This window comes from Myotis daubentonii, chromosome 10, assembly GCF_963259705.1.
Source record: "Myotis daubentonii chromosome 10, mMyoDau2.1, whole genome shotgun sequence".
Lineage (NCBI taxonomy): Eukaryota > Metazoa > Chordata > Mammalia > Chiroptera > Vespertilionidae > Myotis > Myotis daubentonii.
This window is the reverse complement of record NC_081849.1, coordinates 22,498,834-22,512,529: the sequence shown is the minus strand read 5'-3', so window position 1 is coordinate 22,512,529 and position 13,696 is coordinate 22,498,834. Positions and strand designations below refer to the sequence as shown.

The window sequence follows — 13,696 nt, the reverse complement described above, 5'->3', positions numbered from 1 at the left end:
AAACAATGGTATGGTCATCACGTCTATTGTTGAAACCTCTGAGCAAATTATTTAAGAGCAGCAATTTTCAACGGTTGTACCTTGGCACACTGGTACGCCACCAAGGATTTTTAAAACATGCCATACCGCCCTAACCGGTTTGGCTCAGTGGATAGAGCGCCAGCCTGCAGACTGAAGGGTCCCAGGTTCTATTCCGGTCAAGGGCATGTACCTCGGTTGTGGGCACATTCCCGGTGGGGGGTGTGCAGGAGGCAGCTGATATTTCTCTCTCATCGATGTTTCTAACTCTCTGTTCCTCTCCCTTCCTCTCTGTAAAAAATCAATAAAATATATTAAAAAAAAACAAAAACAAAAATGCCATACCTATTTTGTCAGGGGCATTGACCTCTTTTCCCTTCGATAGTCAAATAAAGAAATGATAGCAGCCAACACAACAATAGCTGTCCAGTGTAAATGAATAAAAATTATACTTTTTTTTTCCAGGTCAGCAAAAAATGTATTTTTTGAGGTGTTGCAGAATTTTAGTCATTAGTTTACATGTACCATGAAATGAGAAAGATTGAAAATCAGTTTTATCTATTTTTTATTTATTTTATTTTTTAAAATATATTTTTATTGATTTCAGAGAGCAAGGGAGAGGGAGAGATAGAAACATCAATGATGAGAGAGAATCATCGACTGGCTGCCTCCTGCACGCCCCCTACTGGAGACTGAGCCCACAACTCAGGCACGTGCCCTTGACTGGAATTGAACCTGAAACCCTTCAGTTCACAGGCTCTATCTCTGAGCCAAACCAGCTAGGGCTGAAAATCAGTTTTAGAGCAAAAGCCTGGATATGGTTGTGGCACCCAGGAAACCATTTCAATTAAACTAAACTGCTTGGGGAAGAGATGTAAGGTATAGCTAGCTCTCCAGTTAACAGTTCAAAATACCTCAAATTAGTCAGAAGCATCTGAATGAGAAAATATATCGAAGTTAAGAAAATGTCTAGTAAGGACAGCTACTGGCATATGAAACTGCCTGAAGTCAGAGACAAAATACCAACTATATGTTTATGTACTATGCTACCAAAAGATGAGTCCTATAAGTCCAGCTGATCTCAAAGGACCAGGGACTGGAAAGTTGAAAATTAGAAATACAGTGGAACCTCAGTTCTTGAACTTAATTCATTTCCGAAGGCTGTTTGAGAATGATTTGTTTGAAACCAAATCGTTTTCCCCCATTAGAAATAATGTAAATTGAATTAATCCTCCCCAGGCTCTCAAATGATTCAGTTTTAACCTTTCTTATGTACATGTCTAATGTACTGTTTAACCTATAAACACTTTTTTCCTTAAACTTATTGAACCACATCCTACCAGCCTTACACAAATTTTTCATATATCCCTGCCTCCCAGCTGCTTTTCACTTATCCAACCAACAAGTTTTCCTACCTATTCATTTGCCTGTACTTAATTGCTGTTTTGTGAGCACTTTTCACACCCTTAGCAACATTAGTACTCTTGATGGCCTCTTTGTTTTAAAGTTGTGCTAATCCTCAATTTCTGCCAGCAATAAAAGGATTATCTCCTTTGTCTATTGCCTGAGAGATGCTTTTTGTCATGCTGTTTTTTTGTCATGCTGAGGGATCAGCATGAAAGGGCTGTTAGGTCAAAAATTAAGTTTTGGTCTACAACTGAGATTTTTTTTTTTTTCTGTGAACACTTGGTCAAGAACTGACTTGTTTGAGACTGGAGACATTGGAGAAACAAGGTTTGACTATACTTGATAAACAGCACTAATGACTACCCCAGTACAATAAATGTTGCCCAAGCCATCGGCTTATAGGGTAGTGGCGCTTAAGCTTAAGAACACTCAGGGAGCAAAACTGGTTTGGCAGAAGACACCATGCTCCATTTTTACCGTTTGGCAAGAGTAAATCAAACTCACCGTATGTAAATTGACGTGCACACCAAGATAAGAGCAGGCATACCTTATTTTATCGCGCTTCACTGAAGTTTTTTCTTCACAGATGTTATCAACATCTAGACAAGACCCTCTACCAACAAAAAGGTTGACTCACTAAAGGCTCAGATAATAGTTAGCATTTTTTAGCAATAAAGTATTTTTTTAATGTTTTTATTTATTTTAGAGAGGGATAGAAACATCAATGCATTAACATCAACACTGGTTTGCTGCCTCCTCCCTGTCCCCTGTTGGGGATCGAGCCCACAATCCAGGAATGTGCCCTGACCAGGAACTGTGACCTCCTGGTTCATAGGCCGACGTTCAACCACTGAGCCATGCCAGCCAGGCTGAAGTATTTTTTAAGATATATACATTGCTTTTTAAACATAACGCTATTATACTTAATAGACTACAGTACAGCGCAATCATAACTTTCATATACACTGAGAAACTAAAAAGTTCATCTGATTTGCATTATTGGTAATCTGGAACCCAACCCACAAAAATTTGAGATATGCCTCTATATACCATAGGAGAGGAGTGGACATGCTTCAACATGGGGTGGGGATGGAAGAGTGATAGGCAGAACAGGCTAAACTGCTTAGACCTGGAAAAGAGCAGAAACAATCATCTGTGAGGTACGGCTATTGAAAACGTTTTGATTTAGAGAGGAAGGGAGGGAGAGATAGAAACATCGATGGGGGACAAGGGGACAAATAAAAACACTGATCAGCCGTCGCCTGCAGGCCCCCTACTGGGGATGCTGAAACCTGGCATGTGCCTCGACCAGGAATCTGAACCAGTGGCCTTTTGGTGCATGGGGTGCAGCTCAACCCAGCCAGACTCACAGGGTGAGGTGTGGCTATTTTACCAGCCTGAATAATCACAATTGAGTAGCCATTCTGGTGGACAAGGTACAGAATAAAAAAGCCAAGGCTGCCCTGGCCGTTGTGGCTCAGTTGATTAGAGTGTCATTCTGTGCACCGAAAGGTGGCGAGTTCATTCCCTGGTCATTGAAAGGGCGAGGGCTATGCCCTCCATCTTACCCTGGATCCTCCATGTTGGGGCAGAGGCCATGTGCTCAGAAGAGTGCCTTCTTCCAGGAAGCCCAGGCCCCTGCTGGCCACGCCCGGGATTTCTTTGAACTAGCCAATGACAAGCAAGGGATGTGCGCGCCATAGAGATGACCACATCCTGTGTAACAAGACCCGACTTGGCGCCTGGCCAATCGGCAGGGCCCACAGCTAGCCTCCCCCCCCCTCACTATTAAAGCCCTGATTTTCTCATGGGTATCACTCGGTTTTCCGGTCGCTGCGTCGACTGGAGGCCCGGGTCGGGTTAGCTAACTCAATAAAGGACCTTCTGCTTTTGCATCGGACTGGCTCCCTGGCGTGGTATCTTGGGGATCTTGAATTCTGGGCATAACAGTCATGCTGGAGGCAACTGATGTTTCTGTCTCCCCTCCTCTCTCTAAAATCAATTTTAAAAAAATTTTTTTAAAGGCCAAGGCCTTCTGCTCCTCTGGCCCCGCGGTCTCCAAGCCTCCACGCCTCTGCCACCGCTCTCCCTCCCTCCCCCGACTCCTCCCTTTCCTCCTTCCCCTCCTCCCTTCTCCTGCTCTACTCCCTCCACCTTGTCCCATCGCCACCTCTCAGCGGCCTCTCCCCAAGCCCTACTCTCCTCTCCTGCCCCTTCCCTTCCCCTTCCTTCCCCCTAAAAAAAAAAAAAAAAAAAAAAAAAAAAAAGCCCAAGGCCTTCTGGGCTGATAGTCCTCTCTCCCCCAGAGCCTGAAGATGAAGGGGTGGGAAGGAATCATTTCTTTTCTTTAGAGAGGGAGAGTCAAGAGAGTAGCCCAGCCGGTGTGGCTCAGTTGTGTTGACCTATGAATCCGGTCAGGTTGATTCCCGTCTGGTTGCTCAATCCCCAGTGGGGGTGGGGTGGGGGGTGGTGTAAGAGGCAGTTGATCAATGATTCTCTCATTATTGATGTTTCTATCTCCCTTCCTACCTTTTTTAAAAAATATATATTTTATTGATTTTTTTACAGAGAGGAAGGGAGAGGGATAGAGAGTTAGAAACATCGATGAGAGAAACACTGATCGGCTGCCTCCTGCACACCCCCTACTGGGGATGTTGCCCGCAACCAAGGTACATGCCCTTGACGGGAATTGAACCTGGGACCTTTCAGTCCGCAGGCTGATGCTCGATCCACTGAGCCAAACTGGTTAGGGCTCTCCCTATCTTAAATCATAAAAATATATACATATATATTTTTTGTTTTTAAGAGAAAGGAGTCTTGGCTTAAGCTCAGACAACTATGGATACAGACCCAACTGCCCCTGCCTTCAAATTCAGAGGTTCATTTACCTGTTTTAAACCAAGTGTTTTAAGCACTTTCATGCTCCTAAATTTCAAGGTGTTAAACCTCAGATCTATGAATTAAGACCCTTCCCTAACCACTAATTTTAAGGGCAGAAATCAACATGACACACAGTGGAAATATGTATTCAGTTTTATTTCATTAGAAAAATTCACTTAAGCCACATGGTGGCTATAATGCCCATGTCCCGAGCAGGCTTTATCCCACTGTCCCCTTCAGACCAGTACATACACACTAAGTTGGAAGACTTGAAAATGTAAGTCACACCTCTTTAACTGTTACCCACACACAGAGGAGCTCACACGAAAGAGAAGCTGAACACAAAGAAACTGACCATAAGACACCCAAGTCCAAAGGAACTCTTCACAGATGTTTAGGAAGTAGGGCTGAAAACACCGTCATCTCCCAACAGCTGAAATCACAGCACAAGCCCTCCTCTAAGAGGTCAGAGCCACGCTGCCAAGGACAAAGCACACAGCAGACTCTGGGGAGAAGAGTGAAATCACTCCATTCCACAACCACAGGCAACCCACTCACACCTGCCTATTAAGCAGTCTTTTTCCAGGGCAAGAAGCATCCAGATGGAAGGGCCCTTCCAGGGCCTAGTAACAGTTCTCTGCTCACACGGATGCTGAGCTTGCCTCCCCAGGAAACTGGGACACCAGGCTGGACAGGTTTAGGCCAAGTGTTCCAAGGTTATAGCTGGTGGAGGGAGGTCTTATCACACCCCTCTGGATGGATGTTCTGGAAGGCTCTTGGGGATTCTGTGATGGCTAGTTGACCTCTGGTGGTCCAGGAGCTCCCAGGCGATGGGTTCTCCAGTAAGCCCCCCAGTGACTCCATCAGTCTAACAAAGATGGAAAGCAGGGTCAGCGCCACACCTAAGAGATAGAGGTTAAATATATGCTTCATAGCTGAAGGGATCCCACTCCTTTGCAGAGCAGTAGAGCTGCCTTCTGCTTCTGGTAGACTTCTGGGTCCTGAGGAAAGAGAGGCAAGGTTAGTTAGAGCCTTTTGGGATACGCATGCATCTGGCCCTCACCATGGAGCTAAGGGAGAAGCCCAGCCAGCCAGGATACAGGGACCCATGATGTTTTTCCATAGCAGAAGCTCAAGTATATTTACACCGTAAACTCCATGGCTGAGGAGCCAGGAGTTTCTTTTCACGAGCAAACTTTTACTTCTGAAAGTAAAAACCTTTACTTTCTTGCCAGGTGCAATGCACAATCCCTGTGCCACAGTCCAGGGACCAGAAACTTTCCTGAAGAACTGAGTCCTTTTGTAAGAGAGGGACTGTTGTAGGCAGTTAGACATGAGCAGAGAAAGGAAGATGGGCCAGGTACGGGTCACCAGGGTGGAAAGCCCCAGTTGCCTAGCAACCCACAATCAATTGTAGGACCTGCCCCCAGGGTGACTTTTCCTCCCCTAGCATATATGGACCCTCCAGACCTTTCCTCCCTAGAGATAACATCTATGCCTCAGATAAGCAACGAAACCAGTGACTCCACTGGCAGGACCCGCTGCAATGAGAACCACCCCTGCCCTGGGCCTGCCAATCAATCAGTGGAGAACACAACCCAGAAAAGACACACCTGGAAAACTACTGAATATTCTGTTTCGATCTTCTCCTGGGACTTCCCTAAAGACTCCACCCTAAAAACCCTTAGTAGGGAGTACCCAGTGGGCTCTCCCTCCAGGGAGCACGCCCTGGCCTCCCTTCCCCTCCCCGTTCTCCCTCCTTGCCCAGGCAGTAACCATTAGCTTCCTCACTCCTAAGCTCCTTTACCTCCTAACTCATTTCCTAAACTCATTTCTTCGAGGAATTACTTCTTCTAAGACTTATCAAATACTCTTACAGTTTGGTTCTTGGCTCTGAATGCTTTCCCAGACAGAACCCATGTACCGAGGTTGTTGATCCCAGGTTTGGTCGGACCCCACGGGTCAGACACCGGGTGCCGTCCTGAGGCCTACACCGGGGCTATCAGAACGTGTCCTAGCCAGGCAGGTGTGGCTCAGTGGGTGCGGGTCGACCCATGACCCAAGAGGCCACCGGCTCAATTCCCAGGCAGGGCGCATGCCCGGGTTGCCACTCACCCCCCAGTAGGTGGTGTGCAGGAGGCAAGGGATCTTTGATGTTTCTATCTCTATCGCTCTCCCTCTCTCTAAAAGAAATCAATAAATAATAATAATAAAAAGGGAACATGCCCTTGAGAAAGCAACTTGCCTGGGAAGTCTCCCTCATATCTCATTAAGGTTCGAGTTAATCATAAGCTTTTTGAAGGTCAAAATAATTCTAAGTCAAATCTATCAAGTTCACTTAGTAAAAATAATACCCTGATTACCCCCAACTAGTTAAGCACCCGGGAAGGTACAAGGGCCACACGGGGCCGTGAACCCTGCCCTCTCGGGGCTTTAGGGGCAACAGGCAAGAACCCCGGCAGTGGCGCAGGAGGTGCCAGGGTGCTTTGGGAGAGCATGGCAGCGACGCCTACTCACCCAGCACCGGGAGCACGGACCTGGGCCACCTGCATCCCAGTGAGGGCCCCTCCTGGGGAACGCAGGGCTGGAGCGCTGAGTGGGGAGCGGGCGGGGGCGCAGGGAGGAGGGGAGCCCCAGAAGGCCCTGCCACAGTGCAGGGGAGGGAGGCGGCGGCCCGGCAGGCAGGCCGAGGATGGGGGCGTGGGGCGGGAGCTGGGGCAGCCCGGAGGCCGCTCACCTGCAGGAGGAAGGGCCGGGAGCGGCCGGCTCGCTGTAACAGCAGGTCGTGCAGGAGTCGGGAGGAAAGTCGGCCGACGGGAGCGCGAGGAGGCGACTCAGACGAACCTCAGAAGACGAGCGCGCAGTCAGCAGCAAGTCGCAGTCAGGCCGCGCGCACCGCTCACTTATACACAACGCCGGCCCCGGCGCCCGCGCATGCGCACTCGGGCCCGCACGCTGCCGCACGTCCACACGCGCGCGCGCCCGCACGTCCGCGGCTCCGCCCCCCGCCCGAGGCTCCGCCCCCCCGGCGAGTGCGGTGGGTGGTCTGGGGCGGTCTCCTGGTCCGAGCTGTTTTAAAAAACACGCACCGTGTTTCTGTGAGTCAGTGCGGTCGGCAGAGATCAGGCGTGTATGTCCGACTGCTTTTCCCGCTGCAGGAAACTTGGAAGGAATCAGAAAGTTTATTCCCCCCACCGCCGTACCAAACCGGCGGAAAACGCCCCGACGGGCCCCAATCCAAGGGCCCTCCTCCTGCATGGGATGGAGCGTGGGCATCTGAGGATGGATCCTGCATTGGCGGAGGGCATCAGACCACCACCCCATCCCCAAGCCCCAGTTTTCTCCATTGGGGGATTGAAGAGCTGACTTTCTAGGAGTTTCACTTCTTAGAGATAACAGGATTCCAGACGCCACCCCCACCCTCCATGCCAAATCCCGGGAATAGTGAATTCCTGACTCACAATTGTTGAAGGAAATGTGCAATACTCGCCTGGCCCTGGTGTCCGTGTCTAACTGCACATGAACGTCACTTTGGCCTCCGTTTGTTCACCTAAAATGGTGGCCATAGGAAATTTTTAAGGATGCTTTCAGATTGAACCAAAGAGCTAAGACATCCCAGTCCAGCCTTATGCCCAGATTTGGGCGCTGGGGAGCCCAAGCACTCCCCTCCCAACCCCCCAAACTATAGGCGTTTGGTCCTGAATGCGCCTAATGGCAGATTGAATTCAGAGCTGAGTCCTGGGAGGCCCCTGGAAGGAGCAGCCAAGCCACCGTGGAAGGGAAAGCTGACGGCGGCTTCGCTGCCTGCCTCCTGGAGGGGAGGGGAGGGGCAAGGGCAAAGCTGGCGGGCGGGCGGATGGCTCTTGGCAGGTCCACTGAGCTCGAGGACTGGCGGCTCTGCGCGCTGGGCTAAAGTGCGGGGGTGCGTGAGCAAGGACCCGGGGTACCCACTAAAGTGCAGGGGTGCGTGAGCAAGGACCGGGATATCCACTAAAGTGCGGGGGTGCGTGAGCCAGAACCGGGATATCCAGCGGGAAAGGGGCTGAGTGCGCGGGAAGGGAGGAGCCAAACCCAACTGCGACCTTTCCCCGGCATCCTGGGCTGCCAGGCATGTGTCCTAGGGGGAGGGGAGGCCGGGAAATGAGAAAGTTCGGGTTGAAAGCGTGCTGGCAGGCAGGCACTTTGAAATTGAGTTTTTTACTCAGCCCGCAGGAATTTTGGCCCTGCGTTACCCTACAATTTCGTCTGTTTTTGTGCGCGTTTCAGTGACTCTTCTTTCACACTGTTGCTAGGAGAGGCTCGAGCTCTGAAATCACTTCCAGGTGTCCCAAATACCATCCCTTGCTTCGCTGGGGGACTTGGGCGAATCCTCAAAGCTTTTCTGTACGTTGGTGTCCTCAACTGATATTTGGGATGATAACAGTCCGTACCTGGAAATGAAATGAGTTAACCCACATGAAGCTCTGAGAACTCTGCCCAACACATAGAAAACCGTCCGTAAGTCCCTATCATTGCCTACAAAACTCCCAACGAGGGACTTGAGCCTCTGTTCAGTGAGTGAACACAGGAATTCCACAGTAACCTCCTCTTTAAGGTTCTGTTTGTTATAGTAAGTTTGTAGGCGAACTCCCTTTAGAGATTTAATGTGGCTCCGCAGTAAAGGCGTCTAGAAAATTCTGGGCTGTCTGTTTAAGCTTCTGTGACTGCTTAACTTTCTACAGCCTCAGGTTTGGCCGACTACCCAGAAAGCTGGATACTACCCAACAATACCGCCAGGCCCCAGGAGGACATTAATGCATGTGTACAGTGCGATCGCTGCCTGATGGTATCGGCTTGCTCAGCAATGCACTGCTCTTTCTGGTGGTCGACCTCACCCCCCACCATATGGTTTTGATATTAACCCAATATAAAAAAGAGACCCAGTCCTGGGAGGGGGTGGATTTCCTCCAGGCCGGCCACCCCTGGGAGCAAGCAGCTGCTCTGCCTGTGTATATAAATCCCTCCTGTTGAAGCTCTTATGAATTTGAATAAGGCTATGTGTCAGTTCCTCAGAATCCATCCTGATTTTAAACTTTTGGCGTTTTCCCCCGGTCATAGGATAGTAAGAAGCTAGGAAAATCCCAGGACACGTGGAGTAGGGAAACTAAGACAGATAGTTAAACAGCAGTTTGTAGCCACCTAGTCAGCCCTATCTTCCCTAAGCCAAGCACATTTAAAAGTAAATAGTTTACACTTCTCTTCCCCATCCGGAGCGTAAATAGCTTAAACCACCCTACTCAGGGAGAAAGACAGCAGAAATCCAATTAGTGCCATTTGCCAGTAACCACGTCCAAGGACAGATGAAGTTAAGAGGATAAATCTCATTTTGGTGCATCAGCCTAAAGTTGATGAGTAAGATCCTCCCCTAAACACCCAGCCTTTAAAATCCCTTAAAACAAATGCCCCAGCTCTCTCTAACCCTCCCAGGAACACACCTGTGCCTTCTCCTCCGCCTCTCCTTTCCCACAGGCAAGCATCTCCTAAACTCTAAGGCAGTGGTCGGCAAACCGCGGCTCGCGAGCCACATGTGGCTCTTTGGCCCCTTCAGTGTGGCTCTTCCACAAAATACCACGTGCAGGCGCACATGTACAGTGCGATTGAAACTTCATGGCCCATGCACAGAAGTCGGTATTTTGTGGAAGAGCTGGTATTTTGTGGAAGAGCCACATTCAAGGGGCCAAAGAGCCGCATGTGGCTCGTGAGCCGCGGTTTGCCGACCACAGCTCTAAGGGAGTTAAACTCACAAGGTAAGACATACAAGATATCCCCTCCCATTCACTAGAATACTATTTATTTATTGTGTTTCTCTCTTTTTTCTTTTTTTTTTTTTGGGGGGGGGGGGGAGGATTGCTATTTACTTAAAAAAAGAAAAGAAAAGAAGCATTGGTGAGGATGTGGAGAAAATTGAGCCCTTATATGTTGCTGGTAAAAAGGTGCAGCAGCTTTGAAAAAGTTTGGCAGTTCCTCCAAGAGTTAAATATAGAGTTTCCATGTGGCCCAGCAAGTTCACTCCTAAGTATGTAACCATGAGAATTGGAAACATGTTCACACAAAAACTTACACAAAAATATTCATAGCAGCTTTCTTTAAAAATGCCAATAAAAGTGGGAACAGCTCAAACGTACATCAACTGCTGATGGATAAACAAATGTGGTACAAAAATATTATGTAGACATAAAAAATGAAATACTAATACATTGTACATGTACCCTGGCTGGTTGCTCAGTGGTTAGAGTGTCAGGCCAAGGACAGAAGGGTCCCGGTTCCACTCCTGGTCAAGGGCATGTACCTGGGTTACAGGCTCATCCCGGTCCAGGAGGCAACTCATTGATGTGTCTCTCTCACATCGATGTTTCTCTCTCTCTCTCCCCCCTCCCTCCCTTCCACTCTCACTAAAAATCAATGGAGCTCTTTCCAGCCAGTGCCGACCCATGGGGATCTCTCGGGACAACTGCCACAAGTGCCACAAGACAAGGGGAAAGAGAAAGCCCTACCGCAGGAAGCGAAAATATGAGCTGGGACGCCCTGCTGGCAACACTAAATTTGGACCCCGCCACATACACACAGTCCCAGCACGGGGTGGCAACAAGAAGTACCGGGCCTTGAGGCTGGACGTGGGCAACTTCTCCTGGGGCTCAGAGTGTTGTACTCGCAAAACAAGGATTGTTGATGTTGCCTACAATGCATCCAACAACGAACTGGTCCGCACCAAGACCCTAGTAAAGAGCTGCATCATGCTCATTGACAGCACATCGTACCGACAGTGGTACAAGTCCCACTATGCACTGCCCCTGGGCCGCAAGGAAGGGGCCCAGCTGACTCCTGAGGAGGAAGAGATTTATTTTTTTTAATATATTTTATTGATTTCTTACAGAGAGAAAGGGAGAGGGATAGAGAGTCAGAAACATCGATGAGAGAGAAACATCGATCAGCCGCCTCCTGCACGCCCCCTACTGGGGATGTGCCCGCAACCAAGGTACATGCCCTTGACTGGAATCGAACCCGGGACCTTTCAGTCCGCAAGCCGACGCTCTATCCACTGAGCCAAACCGGTTTTGGCGAGATTTTAAAGAAAAAACGATCAAAGAAAATTCAGAAGAAATCTGATGAAAGGAAAAAGAACGCCCAAATCAGCGGTCTTCTCGAGGGGCAGCTCCAGCAGGCAGGCTTCTTGCCTGCGTCGCTCGAGACCAGGCCAGCGTGCCCAGCAGATGGCTATGTGAGGGGCCAGGGGCTGGAGTTCTAATTGCAGGAAATCAAGGCCTGGGAGGGCAAATACATCCTCTTCCCTCCTGTCTTAGCTCATACAATAAAGGTGTTTATTCTAAAAATAAAATTAAAAAATCAATGGAAATAATATCCTCAAGTGAGGACTAAAGAAAAAAAAAAGAAATACTAATACATTCAACAATACAGATGAGCCTTGAAAACAATAGATCAAGTGAAAGAAGTCAGACAGAAAGGGACTCATATTGTATGATTCCATTTATATGAAAAGTCTGCAGAGACAAAAAGTAGGTTACTAGTTGCCAGGGGCTGAGGGAGAGGGGAAAGAATGGAAAGGGGCAGCGGATGGGTACAGGGTTCTTCTGGATGATGAAAATGTTCTAAAATTAGACAATGGTGATGGTTACACAACTCTGTAAATATATTCTAAACCACTGAATTGTACACTTCATTTAAAAAAATATTTTTATTGATTTCAGAGAGGAAGGGAGAGGGAGAGAGAGATAGAAACATCAATGATGAGATGGAATTATTGATTGGCTGCCTCCTGCACGTCCCCTACTGGGGATCGAGCCCACAACCCGGGCATGTGCCCTTGACTGGAATCGAACCTGGGACCCTTCAGTCCACAGGCCGACGCTCTATGCATTGAACCAAACCGGCTAGGGCTGAATTGTACACTTTAAAAGGGTGAATTCTGGCATGTCAATTATATCTGAATAAAGCTGTTATTCTTTAAAAAGGAGGGCAAATTAAACACATCTTCAAATGACACACAAAAACAGGGAACCATGGCTAGTGTGGCTCAATTGGTTGGGAGTCATCTGGTGCACTGAGAGGTTGCCGATGGGATTCCCAGTCAGAGCACATGCCTGGGTTGTGGGCTCAGTCTCCGGTAGAGGTTCATGCAGGAGGCAGCTGATGGATATCTCTCTCTCACATCGATGTTTCTGTCTCTCTCCCTCTCCCTTCCTCTCTCTGTAAAAGTCGATTAAAAAAATCTTTAAAAACAAAAACAGAGAGTTAGCCACTGACCCTTGCTAAGGAAACTTTTGAAGCATGTACCTAAGAAGAAAACTGAACCTAGAAGAAAATAGTGAGATGCAAGAAGAAACAGTGAGTAAACATTTAGAAAACATACAGATTAAACAAACTATGACTACTCAAAACCATTTTTATAATAATGATTACTTTGGGACAGTAGAAATAGCATGTAGTAAAAGTTGGTCAACATTTAAACTAAGATGGCAGTGGTGAGCAGAGAAAGTTGAACAAGCCTTATTTGGGAAGAGGATAGATATTCATTAATTTTAGATATTTTAAGTCTTTATTAACATGGTTAGGGTAGCGTTCTCTTCCTTCCCTTCCTAAGCTACTCAGTCTTCAGGCCATTGGGTGGAACAAAGGTGTCTGCAGGGAAGGAGAGGACCGGTGGCCTAGAAAGGAATATCTCTTTTCTTCTCTGCTGTATCCTCAGAGTCTGGAACGCTTCCAACAGACATTTGTGTGCATGAATGAATGGGTCACTTTCTTATTCCTTTCTGGACCCTGGTCAAATGTCATTTTTCAGGAAGGCCTTCCTAATGATCCTATGTAAAGCAGCACTCCCCATCCTCTCCATCCCAGCTTCATTTTAGTGTGTAGTGTTCAACACCAGCAAACCTGTTTTATATTTATTTGTTAATCATCTATCTCCCTTCCCCCACTACAAGTAGCTCCTTGAGGACAAGGACTTGGACTATTCTGTCCAATTACCATGTACCTAAACCCAGAGCAGTGCTTGGCATATGGTAGATGTTCAATAAATATTTATTGAATTAATAAACACTGAAATTTGTATATCTGTGATATTTTAAAAAAAAAAGAACAGCTGCTCAGTGATTAATTCTATTTTACTTGTATTTATTTTGCAACAACATTTTAACAGTGGTCATATGATTACGAGCCTCTTTTTTCTTTTTCTTTTTTGCCCAAATTTTCTTCTGTGCGCATCTGTTACTTTTACAATTGGGTGGGGGGGGGGGGATGAAAATTTACTAAAGTTTTGTAAATTAATTGCTTGTGCAACATGGTAACAACAACAAATACGCAATGAAGGGAAAACAGTCAAGTGCATTTGGATGGG

The 13,696-nt window shown here is 47.6% G+C and overlaps 2 protein-coding genes across 2 annotated transcripts; one reads left to right on the top strand and one right to left on the bottom strand.

Moving 5' to 3' along the window:
* Positions 1 to 4,440: 4,440 nt before the first annotated feature.
* HILPDA (hypoxia inducible lipid droplet associated) lies at positions 4,441 to 7,289 on the bottom strand. Its single transcript, XM_059711725.1, is given in 3 exon segments — positions 4,441 to 5,088; positions 5,091 to 5,306; positions 7,043 to 7,289. Coding segments are annotated over 2 exon segments (189 nt in total). The 5' UTR covers positions 5,239 to 5,306; positions 7,043 to 7,289; the 3' UTR covers positions 4,441 to 5,047.
* A 3,326-nt stretch (positions 7,290 to 10,615) lies between these two features.
* Positions 10,616 to 11,605, top strand: LOC132211422 (small ribosomal subunit protein eS8-like). Its single transcript, XM_059656106.1, has 2 exons — positions 10,616 to 11,177; positions 11,405 to 11,605. The coding sequence occupies exons 1-2, from the start codon at positions 10,776 to 10,778 to the stop codon at positions 11,588 to 11,590; spliced, it is 588 nt and encodes a 195-aa protein (XP_059512089.1). The 5' UTR covers positions 10,616 to 10,775; the 3' UTR covers positions 11,591 to 11,605.
* Positions 11,606 to 13,696: the final 2,091 nt, after the last annotated feature.

Excerpts from the sequence above, each read along its gene's own strand:
- LOC132211422 (XM_059656106.1), top strand. The coding sequence starts at position 10,776 with ATGGGGATCTCTCGGGACAACTGCCACAAGTGCCACAAGACAAGGGGA. Across the intron at positions 11,178-11,404 it reads AGCTGACTCCTGAGGAGGAA|GAGATTTTAAAGAAAAAACG; the intron begins GAGATTTATTTT and ends ACCGGTTTTGGC.